The sequence below is a fragment of the Lissotriton helveticus genome, chromosome 2_1 (assembly GCF_964261635.1).
Source record: "Lissotriton helveticus chromosome 2_1, aLisHel1.1, whole genome shotgun sequence".
Lineage (NCBI taxonomy): Eukaryota > Metazoa > Chordata > Amphibia > Caudata > Salamandridae > Lissotriton > Lissotriton helveticus.
Genome location: NC_136059.1, coordinates 40,107,420 through 40,120,650, shown reverse-complemented (window position 1 = coordinate 40,120,650; position 13,231 = coordinate 40,107,420). Strand labels below are relative to the sequence as shown.

At 47.6% G+C, this 13,231-nt stretch overlaps 1 protein-coding gene across 1 annotated transcript in view; it reads left to right on the top strand.

Moving 5' to 3' along the window:
* The window catches only part of LOC144820052 (long-chain-fatty-acid--CoA ligase ACSBG2-like), a 452,754-nt gene that overhangs the window by 181,151 nt on the left and 258,372 nt on the right, over positions 1–13,231 (top strand). The window contains exon 6 of the mRNA XM_078677706.1: positions 8,807–8,956. Coding sequence (XP_078533832.1) covers positions 8,807–8,956 — 150 coding nt within the window. The remainder of the gene's footprint in view (positions 1–8,806; positions 8,957–13,231) is intronic.

Sequence of the window (13,231 nt, the reverse complement as noted above, 5' to 3'; positions counted from 1 at the left end):
GTTGTTGTTCAGTCGTTCTGTGAATGCTGTCTTCTTGGTGGTGCGGATCAGCTGGTGGTGTTTGCGGGTGGCGTGCTTGAGGGCAGTCATGTTGTCCGTGGTCTGGTCGTGACGGTAGGCTTTCTCGAGGGTGCGGCAGTTCTTCTTGGAGTTCTTGAGTTTTTCGGTGAACCAGGAGGCTTTCTTGCTGCTGGGTCTGCTGGGGGGTTCTTCAGTAGTGCGAGGTCATTTGCGCAGTTGGTGAGCCACTGTGTGAGGTTGCCGGCTGCTTCGTTGGGGTCCGTTGTGCTGGCGGGAGGGTTCTGGCGGAGGGAGGTGGTGAACTGCTCGGTGGTGATCTTGCTCCAGCTCCTGCGAGGAATCTGTTGCGGGTGGCGGTGGGTCGTTGTTCCTCTGAAGCTGAAGTGGATGCAGCTGTGGTCAGTCCAGTGGAGTCCGGTGGAGTGGCTGAAGGAGATGTGCTTGCTGGAGGAGAAGACGGGGTCAAGCGTGTGGCTGGCATAGTGGGTGGGGGTGTTCACCAGTTGCTTGAGTCCGAGGTTGGCGAGCTTGTCCAGCAGGGTGGTGGTGTTGCTGTCCTTGTTGTTCTCCAGGTGGAAGTTGAGGTCCCCTAGGAGGATGTAGTCAGCGGAGGGGAGGGCGTACGGGCTGATGAAGTCTGCGATGTCTTCGCTGAATTGTGTGCGTGGTCCCAGGGGTCTGTAGATGAGGGTGCCTCTGAGGGTGGTCTTGGGATCGGTGTGTATCTGGAAGTGGAGTTGTTCGGCGGCGGTGAAGGTGTCGTCGGGGTTGGTCGTGATGTGGATGGTGTTCTTGTGTACGATGGCGATGCCTCCTCTGGTCTGGTTGACGCGGTCCTTCAAGGTGATCTTGTATCCGTCCGGGATGGCTATGGCGATGTCAGGTTTCTGTCTCCCTGATGAAGATGCGGGAAGATCTGGTGCAGGGCGAGCATGCGGAACTTTTCTTTTCGTATGAATTTGTTTAGCATTCGAAGATCTAGAATAGGCCTGTATTCCTTGGCAGTTCCTCGTTTTTGAACCAAGAAATACCGGGAGTACACTCCTTGATTTCTGTGAATGGAGGGAACCTCCTCTATGGCCATCTTCTTCAGGAGGACGGAGACTTCGTCTTGTAGCAATTGACTCTGGAAACGTGGGAGGTGTCGCGCCTGAAGGAGGACTTGCGGAGGAGATTTGAACCTCAGCAAGTAACCATGCTGCACAATATTCAGCACCCATCTGTCTTTTGTAATGGATTTCCACTCTTTCAGATGATGAGAAACACTCCCTCCCACCGGAGTGGCGAACAGACGTGGAGGAAGCAATGGCTCAGGGCTTAGGAGGTTGCTTGGAGGAAGACTGCTGCTTGTTATTGCCACCTCTTCCTCTGCCAGGACGACGCTGCTGGAACTGCGTCTTCTGCTGAGACTGGGATTGCCACTGAGGGGTTTGAACCCTCTGCTGGAAAGACCTCCTGTCTCCCTGGCGAAAGCGTTTCTTGAATTCCTTGCGCTTTTGTAATCCCACAGCTTTGACGGTGTCCATTTCCGCTTTCATTTTGGACATTTCATCGTCCGTGTGTGGACCAAACAGAGATTTCCCATTGAATGGCAAATTCAAAATCTTCTTCTGGGCTTCTGGTTTGAGCCCTGTCAGACGGAGCCAAGCCGAACGACGGAAACAAATACCATTTGAATAGCCATGGGCCGCAAGGTCAGAGGCATCCACTGCGGCGCTAATAACTTGATTGGCTACCAGGCCTCCCTCCTGTATAATCTCCAGAAAGTCTTGGCGATCTTCCTTGGGGAGCTTGTCAGTAAAGAGAGTCAGGGAGTCCCAAAGGGACCTGTCGTACCTTCCAAGCAAGGCAGAGGCGCTAGCCACCTTCATAAATGAAGAGGAGGTGTTGCATACCTTCCTACCAAACGAGTCCATAAGTTTACTATCTTATTCAGGTGGTACTGAGGAAGAAGTAGAGCCTGCATGGAACTTCATGGCAGCCGCCACAATAATGGAGTCCACAGGAGGATCAGATCTGAGGAACAAGGGATCCTCTGCAGGGGCCTTGTACTTTTTGGCTATCCGAGATGGAACAGATCCCACCACTGCTGGTGTGAGGAAAGTAGCCATAGCCGGATCTAGGAGGCCGGGGACCAGGGGCAGAAGAGGCCTGGGCGCTGTGCGATGATGAAGAGTATCAAAAATCACAGAAGTGGGAACCACTGGAGTATGCAGCGTAATGGAGAACGTGATCTGATCCGAGATATTGGCCTGGGTGAAAACCTGGGACTCCGAGGAGATCTAGACGGTCTGACCGGCGTTCTTGCCGTAGACGGAGAATATGTACGGGAGTAACCCGAGCCCGGGCTACTCTGACCTCCAGATAGAGCCCCTTGAGCATGCTGAGACACCAAGCTGCGTGGTCTGTCAGCAGATCTGGGCGAAGGTTCCGGGGAGATTTCCACGATATTGAACCGAGGAGATGATGACTTGCCTCCTGAAGATCCGGAACCAGGGGACTCCACCACTGCCGTCACTTGATCCCTCGACGGCGAAAGCCTCGACGTCGAAGATGTCTGGGTGACTAGTGGCATCGAGTGGTATGCTCTCGACGGCGTTCGATCACGTCGAGAAGGGCTCGACTGAGAACCTCGACGTCGATCCGGAGACTTCGCCGTCGATCTCCCTCGACGTCGACCAGATGGAGATGCTCCATGACGTCGTATCGACGACGACTCTCGACGTCGTGTCGACGATGACCTTCTTCGACGTCGCGTCGACGGCGACCTTTCCTGGCGTCGCCTCGGCGTCGTCCTCCTTGACGTCGAAGGATGGGATCTGACAGTCCCTCTCGACGGCAGCCCGCCAGCCGGCAGCGACCTGGATGCCGTCCTAGCTCTCGACGCCGATCCCCTCTGGGGCGTCAGAGAGTGTCTCGACGTCGACGGAAGCCTCGACGTCGACAGAGACTTAGATGTGGTAGCAGCCATGGACTTCGAGCCCGAAGTATGGCGCCTCGACGCCGACTTACTTGACTGCGGCAGAGATCTTCGACGTCGTGAAGATGATCTTGGCCTCTTCGGCGGCGACCTCGACGTCGACGGAGTTCTTCGACCTTCCTTCCTCTTCCTGGGGACAGGAGAAGCGGAATGACGCCGTTTTTGGCCGTGCTTGCTTGTAGGAGAAGATCTGGGGGCTGTAGAAGCACCCACCTGGTGACTTTTGTCCATCTCCTGCATGGCATGAAGTCGAATCTTCTCCCTGTCGCGAAGAGTTCGACTTTTAAAGTTTTGACAGTGATGGCACTGAACAGGATTGTGTGTAGATGGAAGGCACACAATACACACAGAATGTGGGTCAGTCAGAGCCATCTTTATGTCACAAGAAGGACATTTCCGGAACAGAGCAGGCATTCTGACAGGAAATTCTTGTGGGTTACCACAGAAAAATAAATCAGAAGCCTTATTTATCCAAAAAATGTCGAATAATAAGAGAAAATTCTCTCAAAAACACAATTTCAGTTGAAAACTGAAGAGCTCAAGCTCCAGGATCCTCACAGAAGGAGCCGGAAAAAAGAACTGACCCAACTGTCACCTGTGGTGCACCATGGGAGCAGGGGGTTGCCTTCAGGTCTTAAAGGCACAGTACCCCTACTCTAATGCCTTAAAGGCAAGGTGTCAGTTTTCTTTGTTTGCTTTATACTCTACTGCAGCCTACTGGCAAATGCCTGCAATTACAGGTTTTTCCTATGGCAATAAAGCATTGTTGTATACAAATGTTTTCTGCTCTCATTCTTCCTTAGGGTTTGGAAGAGTACTACTGTATGTATGCTAATTTATGTAAATTTGCGGCAATTTTGCCAGTTAGGAAATGTTTTAGGCTGCAAATGTATGTTTTCACATATATATATACATATATATTTATATGTATTTTCTATATGCTCCGGGATCCCGCACATGGGCGGGGATTATTCATAGATTATGACTTTGATGAGTATACCCCTGGATGAGAACTAGGATTACAGGTAAGTAACTAATCCTTTTGAGAAGGTTACGAAAAGCCAGTATGTTTGGTTCCCCTCGGAGGCTAGGGGGGGGATAGAATTCCAAAGATTGCAGGCATTCAGGGAGAAAGAGCGCCACCCCATCTGGATCTTCGTACTTTCCTTGGGGTGCCGAAAAAAGCGGAGCTAGAATAAAGACTCCTGGGGGGTTGATAGGGGTTGACCAATGACTGGATGATGGCTGGGCCTGAATTCCACATAGCTCTATGGGCTAGGCACATGGCCTTGAAATGTATCCTAGCCCGAATTGGGAGCCAGTGAAGATTCCTCAGTGCAGGTTTCACTGATTGTCTCGGAGGAATCTGGAGAAGTTGGTGAGGCGCACAAATCTGGATCACTTGTATTTTCTGGATTGTGGACTGAGGGGCGCCCAGATACAACGCATTCCCATAGTCTAGGCGGGACAGTATAAGGGCTTGCACCATAATCCTCTTCGCCTGGAAAGGGAGGAGGGGAAGGATCTTTCTTAGCATCCTCATTAGGCCAAAACATGTAGTAGAGAGCTTAGTGGCTTGATGATTAAAACTGAGGGAGCTGTCTAACCACATGCCTAAGCTCTTAATCTGCTGCTTAGGGGTTGGAATAGGGCCAAGACAGGTCGGCCATATAAGTGCCAAGGAGGGTGATTGAGGTTTGCCCAGAAACATCAGTTTGGTCTTGTCCCCATTTAGCTTGAGGTGGGAGAGTTCCATCCATTCGGCTACCGCCTCTGGGCAAGTACCTGGAGAGCAAGATGATCCTTCAGGGTGATTTAATGCCACAACCAATTGAGTATCATCTGCATAGGTGATGATCTTTATGCCTAATGGTAGCACAATCTCTGCCAATGGAGCCATATAGGTGTTAAAAAGCGTGGGGTTCAGGGAGGAACCCTGGGGAACCCCACAGCTGAGAGGCCACGGGTTTGATGTGGCAGTTCCCTCAAAGACTTGAGAGAACCGATCCTTTAGAAAGGACTGGAACCAGGTAAGCGCCAGGTTTCTTGCTCAAAATTGTTTAGACGCTCAAGCAGAATGTTATGATCAACAGTGTCATAGGCGGCACTGAGATCTAGAAGAATGATTGCTGCTGAGCCGCCCTGGTCAAGAAGTCTCCTTGCCTCTTCTGTTACAGCCAGAAGGGCCGTCACTGTCCCGAGCTGAGGACGGAATCCTGTTTGAGAGACATGGAGCAAGTTGTTGGATTCCAAGTACTGTACCACGTGGAATTTATGTGTCTCTCAATAAACTTGCTCAGCCAGGGAAGGAGGGAGATGGGTCGGTAGTTGGCCATGTTGGAGTGATCTAAATTGGTTTTTTTTCAGAAGTGCTTTAACCTGACCACATTTCCATGCCAGGGGTACTGTGCCAGAAATAATGGAGAAGTTTAAAGAATCCAAGATGACTGGGCGAATAGCATTAGTGACTAGTGAGAGGTACTGCGGAGGAGCGGGTTCCATGGGAGTGCCCGAGGTTACCCTAGAGAGTACTGTAGTTCGGGGTGCAGACTTCTGGTGCTGAGAGCTCTAGACTCAGTCTGATGGGGAGGAAAAGGAAGGCATATCATACGAATTTTTTGATGAAAGTAATCTGCCAGGTAGTTACAATGATCTGGGGCTTCCTCCGTTTTGGGAGTCTTATGTGGCATGGTGGAGGGGGATTTAGAGATACGAAAGATCTCTTTAGGTGAGTTGGCAGCTGCATTTATCCTCTCCTCATAGAAGGTGGTTTGGGCGATTTGATTTCTGCCTTATAACTCCTAATTGCCTCACTGTAATAATTTTTCCTCTCTTCTGCAAAATTCTGTCTCCATCCACTTTCAAATTTTCTGCAGGTTTGCTTAAGCTCCCTTAATTTAGGGGACAACTATGGTGCCCATTTTTGTTTGAATCTCTTGTGTGAAGGTTTTTTGGGAAGTATAGTATCCAGTGAGCTTTGGATCCATAGATTAAAGTTATTATTGCCATCTCAGGGTTAGAATCACTATGAGGTCTGGTGGCACCAAGAGCTGTAGTCCATTGGCTGATGGAGAGATTCGACCATTTCCTTTCTACTGTCAAAAGTAGCGCTCTGGGGAGGAGTGGAAGGCAAAGTCTCCCAGACCAGGGGAATTAACGAGTGATCCGTCCATGGGGGGATGGGAACACCAACCAAAAGATTCTGCTCATTACTAAACACAGGTTCAAGGAGATGGCCATTGACATGCGTGGGGTCAAAGCCTTTATGCTTAATTTGAAGTGCCGAGAGGCTTGTTGATAACTCATTGGCCAGATGATTGGAGGGGTCATCCAGGTGGATATTAAGATCCCCCATTATTGTGAGTTAGCTGGGGTTAGTGCAAAGTTGGAAACAAGTGTAGGAAGTGCACTGAGAAATTGACCTATGGGTCCTGGGGATTGGTAGAGCAGTAAGCCGGAGAAGGTGCTTGTAGGTGAAAATTCTAGGGAGAAATTCATGCTTTCGCAGTCTGGTAGCCCGTCCGTAGAAGACCGGCAACTGAAGTTGTCTTTAAATATAATAGCTAGTCCCCCACCTCTTCCAGTCTTATGGTCCACTCTGTGTATTAGATACCCAGGTGGCAGGGTTTGAGTGATGACTGGGTCAACTTCGTCTTGTAACCAGGTCTCCGTCAGGAAAAAAGCATCTGGTTTGAGGTCATCTAGTAGGAGTGCAAGTTCGACTGAGTGCCTAGGAAGGGAGCGGCAGTTTAGGAGCTAGAGTTTTAAGGGAGGGCCAAGTAAAGGTGCTTCCTTGCTGTGGGGTTAAAACTTAACGTTACAGTAGCAGCAGCAAGAGGGACTGTTAGCGATGTTCATTGAGTGTAGACAGTTGATGCCAGTGGCCCCTCTCAAATCAGTCAAAGTCTGAGCACAATAAATGAGATTATTTTGGAAACTGCCAGGGGTCATGGCCCCTGGTCCCAGCCAGGCGTGGATGGGCGCAGACGGGCTTGCCTTTGGCGCTACTTTGGAGCGGCTCCGGCGCGCCTGCTACGCGTGTCCGCTGCACATGTGTTCGGGCACCCGGTTAAGTAGCAGTGAAGCACAAAGACTAGTGCGCTAAGTGCAGCCAGAAGTGTCCCACCCTGAAAGTAACTCCCGAAAACGCCCTCCGCTCAACGGCACTTGCCTAGTCGGACCGGGGTGTGGGAGAAATCAGATGGGGATGAGTAAGACTGTGCAAAATGCAATTTTTAAAATATGGGCCTTTGAAACTGCAAAGCACAACAGTAAAGAATTTGTTAAAACAAGGCAAAAAAGATTGAGCAACTGATAAAACGTCTTTCACAGCTAGCAACACTACCTCTAATCAGGTTCTGTCGCATTCGCTGGGTGTGCGTCCGGGCATCCGGTTAAGTAGCAGTGAAGCGCAAAGACTAGTCCGCTAACTGCAGCCGGAAGTGTCACGCCCTGAAAGTTACTCCTGAGAACGCCCTCTGCTCAACGGCACTTACCGAGTTGGACCAGGGCATGGGAGCAATCAGATGCGGGTGAGTAAGACTGTGAAAAATGCAATTTTCAAAATATGGGCATAGGAAAGTGCAAAGCAGAACAGTACAGATTTTGTTAAAACAAGGCAAAAAAGATTGAGCAACAGATAAAACGTCTTTCACAGCTAGCAGCATTACCTCTAATCAGGTTCTGCCGCGTCCACCCTTGGGAATGGTAGTCCCCTGTTTCCTAGAGGTTTATTAAGTCATCTTAATAATCCTTCCCATTCATGGATTTATGGTGTCTATTGTTGTTAGCACGTATGTGATGCGAGTCCTACACTGGGATGTTAGTTTCAATCGAAGAGCCAGGTTTTGAGTTTCTTCCTAAAGTCTGTCAGTCTGGGCTATGTTCAGAGGGGGAGGGTGTTCCAGGACTTGGTGGGGCGGTGGGAGAGCAGCATCCTCCACAGTGGGTACGGTGGATGCGCAGTTTTGGGTGATCGAGGCAGAGCAAAGGTTTCTGGATGGTTGGTGGAAGGTCAGGCAGTGGTTGATGGAGGGCTTTTTAGACATGTGTCAGGAGTTTGAATTGGCATCTTTTCTAGATGATAAGCCAGTGGAAGTTTCTCAGGTGCTGGGTGATGTGGGTCCTTTTGAGCAGGTTGAGGATCAGTATAGTGGCAAAACATCATCCAACTGAGAGGAACCGTGTGTTCTCAGAACAGGAAACCACATGACAGAAAGGGACTGAGCCCAGACATGGACCACGTGATGGGAATTGGCTGGTCCCTGACCAGGACGCACCTGAACGGAATGGACTTGACTCAGAAAAGGAAATTACCTCACAGGAAGAGGCTGGTCATATTAAAATTGTGTTCATGGTAGGTGGTCATCTTGGAATGAAGTTTGCGTTTGGTGACCCTCTTTGAATAGAGGCTCACCTTGTAGTAATTGAGGTAAAGTTTCAGGCTCAAGATCATGCCAATTGCTGGCCCAAAACCAGGACATTTGCTTGGTGCTACCCTGCCAGTGCACAATAAGAGCACAGTCATTTGTATATTTGTTCTTCTTTGCATTGTCTCTGTCCAGCAGCCCCATTGTCAGTGTTTTGGTCCGTGCTTACCCTTTGATTTCTCACTCTGTGTTATATTTTTATTCTAGTGATTACCTTCTGTATTACTCTCTCTTGAGACAGCTAGCAAGCTGATGGCTTGAACCCTTGCCTCTGTAGCCCTCTGAGTATCCTGTTCATAGTTTGTCTTTGGACTCTCAACAGCAGTGGTGGCCTATGTCTTATCTTTTCTGATTCAATGACTCTTTCTGTCTGCAGTGGGCGGAGTTCATGCAGCTGGGATCTGAAGTTCCTGATTCTGAACTCGATGACGTCATCGCCTCCCAGAGGGTCAATCAATGCTCCACTCTAGTCTACACCTCAGGGACAACTGGTCCACCCAAGGGGGTGATGCTGAGTCATGACGGCGTGAGTATCAATGTGGAAGTATGTGTCCATGGAGAATTATTTTAGAACACTAATGTAGTAAGCAGAAATGGAATGCAATGCAGAGAGTGTGCTGTTTACTATTTAGGACTATATCTGAATATCCACATGGCTATTCAGGTCACCATCATAATGGAGTGAGTTGTTAATTCAAGGAATCTTTTTATTAAATAGCAAAGACAGACAGCTTTAGGGAGTCTGCCTTCAAAGGAAAGCCAGAAAAGACTTAAGTATTGTATTGTTTATGATACTTATTAAGCACGGCTATCACCCTACGGGTATCTTGGCGCTATAGTACGTGAAACATCAGTCAGTGGAAGATGCAAAAGGGATTCCAAAGAGAGAAGCCCTCCTAACGATCAGATTCTAGGGAACAGCCACGTTTTAACCCTTTTCCTAAACTGCAGAAGGTCTTGAAACTGCCTGATTTCCAGAGGAAGGCTGTTCCAAAGTTTGGCAGCAGCAGAGCTGAACGCCCTGCCTCCTGATTTTGCTTTGCGAATTTTCTGAGCTGTCACCAGACAGGCCGTAAAGGAGCAGAGACACCTTAATGGCGTATACCACACAAATGTCTCCTGAAGAGGTTTAGGTCCAGCCACATGCAGAGCATTAAAGACCAAGCAGAGGGACTTAAACTGGATCCTCTGCCTTATTGCTAACCAGTGAAGCTCAGCAAGAGCCAAGGAGCCTGATGCACACCGTGGTTTCGCCAGTGCTAGTTTGGCAGCAAAGGTCTGGACTCTTTGGAGACGTTCAACCAAAAATGTTGGGGTCTCCAATAGTAGGGCATTACAATAGTCCATCCTTCTGAGGATGATACTTCCAACAATCAACGCTCTGGCTGTTTTGGGCACCAGCGGAAGGATTTTTCTCAAGGTTCTGATCAAGGAAAACAGTTCCCCAAATGAGAGACTTGTGTAGAGTCTGAACAATTAAAAAGGCAAAGTCTAAAAAAATCCTCAAATCACCATCTTTTACAGGGTTTTAAACAGAAAAGCCACACACATATGAGATGTGGCGTCATAGGGTTGAACTAGCAATGACTAGTAAAGCAATGAATACATAAGATACATTCAATCAGATACATATAGAAATAGCTACTTCTACTTGACATGACTTTTATGAAATACAGAAATACAATAGGCAGTTCAACTAATAAATGATCCCTAGAAAAGGTTGGAGCAAAAGATCGAGCAGACAGGAACATCCTAGAGATGTCTTCCTGGAGAGGAGCACAGATTAATACAATGTATGAATCCAGAGAGCATGGTTTAGGCTTCTATTTTGCTGATTTTCTGAAATGGAAAAGTACAAAGCGAAATAGACGCACATGGAAAAGCTCGGTCACATACACTGAATGTGCAATTATTTTTCTAATGAATAAAAACACTGGCAGATCTCACGAAAGTACATTCGATGAGCCGAAAGCGGTGTCAGCACGTGTCTTTTGTGTCTACCTTGACACGCCCATTGAAAATTTCTCCGATGAGTCCTGACAGTGAGACACTGTAGGGCAGAGCGGCTCATCATAAACAAACACTTAACTTCGAGGAACATTGAGCTATGACCAGGCCTGAACTTCCCAACGCTGAATGAATTGGTTTATGCCACTTTTAACATACACAATCACCAGGAAAGTGCCCTAGAACTAGCACTGCAAGAAACCTCACAAATGGATGATAGCAATTAGGAAGGTAAGAGTCATGTTTGAGGTGCTGAGCAAAATTCCATGAGCACGATTCACAGAACTAACTTACGACAAAATCCTAAACTTACTACCATTTTGCTATTCACAGAAGGCAGTTACCCATTTTGGTATTCACAGAAGGAACTTACTCATCAATTTGTAAGTTGCTCATCAATGAGTAAGTGCCTTCTGTGAATACCAAAATGAGTAAGTGCCTTCTGTGAATACCAAAATGAGTAAGTGCACTTACTCATCAATGAGTAAGTTGCTCATCAATGAGTAAGTGCCTTCTGTGAATACCAAAATGAGTAAGTGGACTTACTTTTCAATGAGTAAGTTGCTCATCAATGAGTAAGTTACTCATCAATGAGTAAGTGCTTTCTGTGAATACGAAAAGGAGTTAGTGCCTTCTGTGAACACCAAAATGGTAGTAAGTTTAGGATATTGTCGTAAGTTAGTTCTGTGAATCGGACCCCATATATTCAGAAGCACATCTTAAATTCAGTTACTCTAAATGTTCACAACCTGGAATTGAAAGGCTTGCCCTCCCTGCTGTGTTTGTTTGTTCTTGGGACCCCTTAAGATGTAAGTAGAGGAAGATCACAGAGATCTGGACACCGATGACTAAGGAAGGCTAAGGCATAGGGTGCTCATAATTGAGCAGCTGCTGTAGCCTGTAATATGTCCCTAAGTTCATAGGCAGCACACCCAGATCCTAGTATTGCACTAATATGCATACAATTTCAGATTAATAAACAAATAATGAAATTCTCTCCATCTCCTAACCATAACCTTCCAGCCCCATACATTAATGGCCTCCCCTCTGAAACTAAGGACCCTATTTTTTTCAGGACCAAAGACCTTTTCAGATTTATGATTTTTCAATTTCAACAAACAAACCTACCAATCATCAGAGTATCCGGTCCTCATCAGGATATGGGCACCTAATTCTTGATATTGTCCCCAGTAACACTTGTCACGCAAATGCTGGCAATAAACTGTCAATAAATCAATCTAGTCGTATTTGTATAGTGCAGCTAATCACCCCGAGGAGTATCCAGGCGCTGTACTGAAGGTATCAGTTGAAGAGTGCAGACCGGGAGTGGCTGGGTGTTCCAGGCTTTGGTGGCAAGGTGTGAGAAGGAGCGTTCTCCGGAGCGGCTTGGGCAAATACGTGGTGTTGGTGAGGGCAAGGTGAGCAGAGCAGCGGTTTCTGGTTGGTTGTGGAAGTACAGGCGGTGGTTCATGTAGTCTGGTCCTTGGCTGTGGAGGGCCTTGTAGGTGTGGGCCAGGAGCTTGAACCGGAATCTCTTCTGGATGGGGAGCTAGAGGAGGCATTTCAGATGCTGTGTGATGTGTATCCTTTTGGGCAGGTTGAGGATCAGTCTGGCTACTGTGTTCTGGATTGTCTGGAGTCTGTGCATGAGGTCGGTGGAGGTGCCAGCATAAAGTGTGTTGCCGTAGTCAAGTTGGCTGGTGGTGAGGGCCTGCGTCACAGATTTTCTTATGGGGAGCCATCTGAAAATTAATAATTGTAATACTGCATAAATAGGCTAGGACTAAAAGAAAATATCTATGACAGAGGGGAATTCAATCTGTAAAAAATAGTGAAAAAAGGTTGACATGTTTCATCCTAGAGCTCTCATAGGGATGCAACGGCTTTCAGCAGGACCAGAAGAAATACCAATAACCACTTGTATAATTTTGAAACAGTGGTAAAAATCTTTATACCGAACCAGTAGGCGGAGTGATATGTCACTCAGAAGTTGAATGTACTGGCCAGCAAACTCCCTAGAAAGAGAAACAGAAATGAGTGCGTTTCAACAGTTAAACACACAGCTCCTAATATGCGTAGTTATAATTGCAGTGCTTATAGGCATGTAATTTATTGTAAATGTAATGTAATCCTTATTAAGATCACAGGGCCTTGATTCAATAACACCTATCCCATTCATTATGAGTTGTGCATCATTTGCTATGCGCAGGAGGTGCTCCTTGCAATACCTTGGTCCTAAAGTTTGGAATTCCCTACCGCAATTCTTAAGACACTGTACCTCTCTGCTGCTACCTTGCAAGCACCTTAAAACATAGCTATTTAATTTTTTTTCACATAGGGCCAAGCGAAATCTCTTCCTATGCTTAGCGCTGGGAAACCATTGAGTAGCCGTGCGCTCTATAAGTGGAAAAATAAAATGTCGTCTGTTGCTGTGATTAGGGCTGTGGTTGGCCCTGAAACCCCATTTTGTTGGATCCTGCACTTTGTTTTTTTCCAGATGATTGTTGAGTTGAAGGTTAATGGCCTTCTCCAGGACTTTGATGGGGAACGGCAGAAGGGAGATGGGAGAGTAGTTCTGGAGGTCTCTGGGATTTACTGAAGGTTTCTTGAGGAGGCGGTCTAACCTCTGCATGTTTCCATCCATTTGGAAATGTGGCTGAAGTTATGGAGCTTTTGTGGATGACGGTGAGCTGGTGACTGATCTTATTGCTTCCCAGGTTGAAGAGTCGGTGAGGGCATGGGTTGGTGGGTGCTTTTGAGTGGATGGATTTCATCAGGGTAGTAGTTGGTGGTG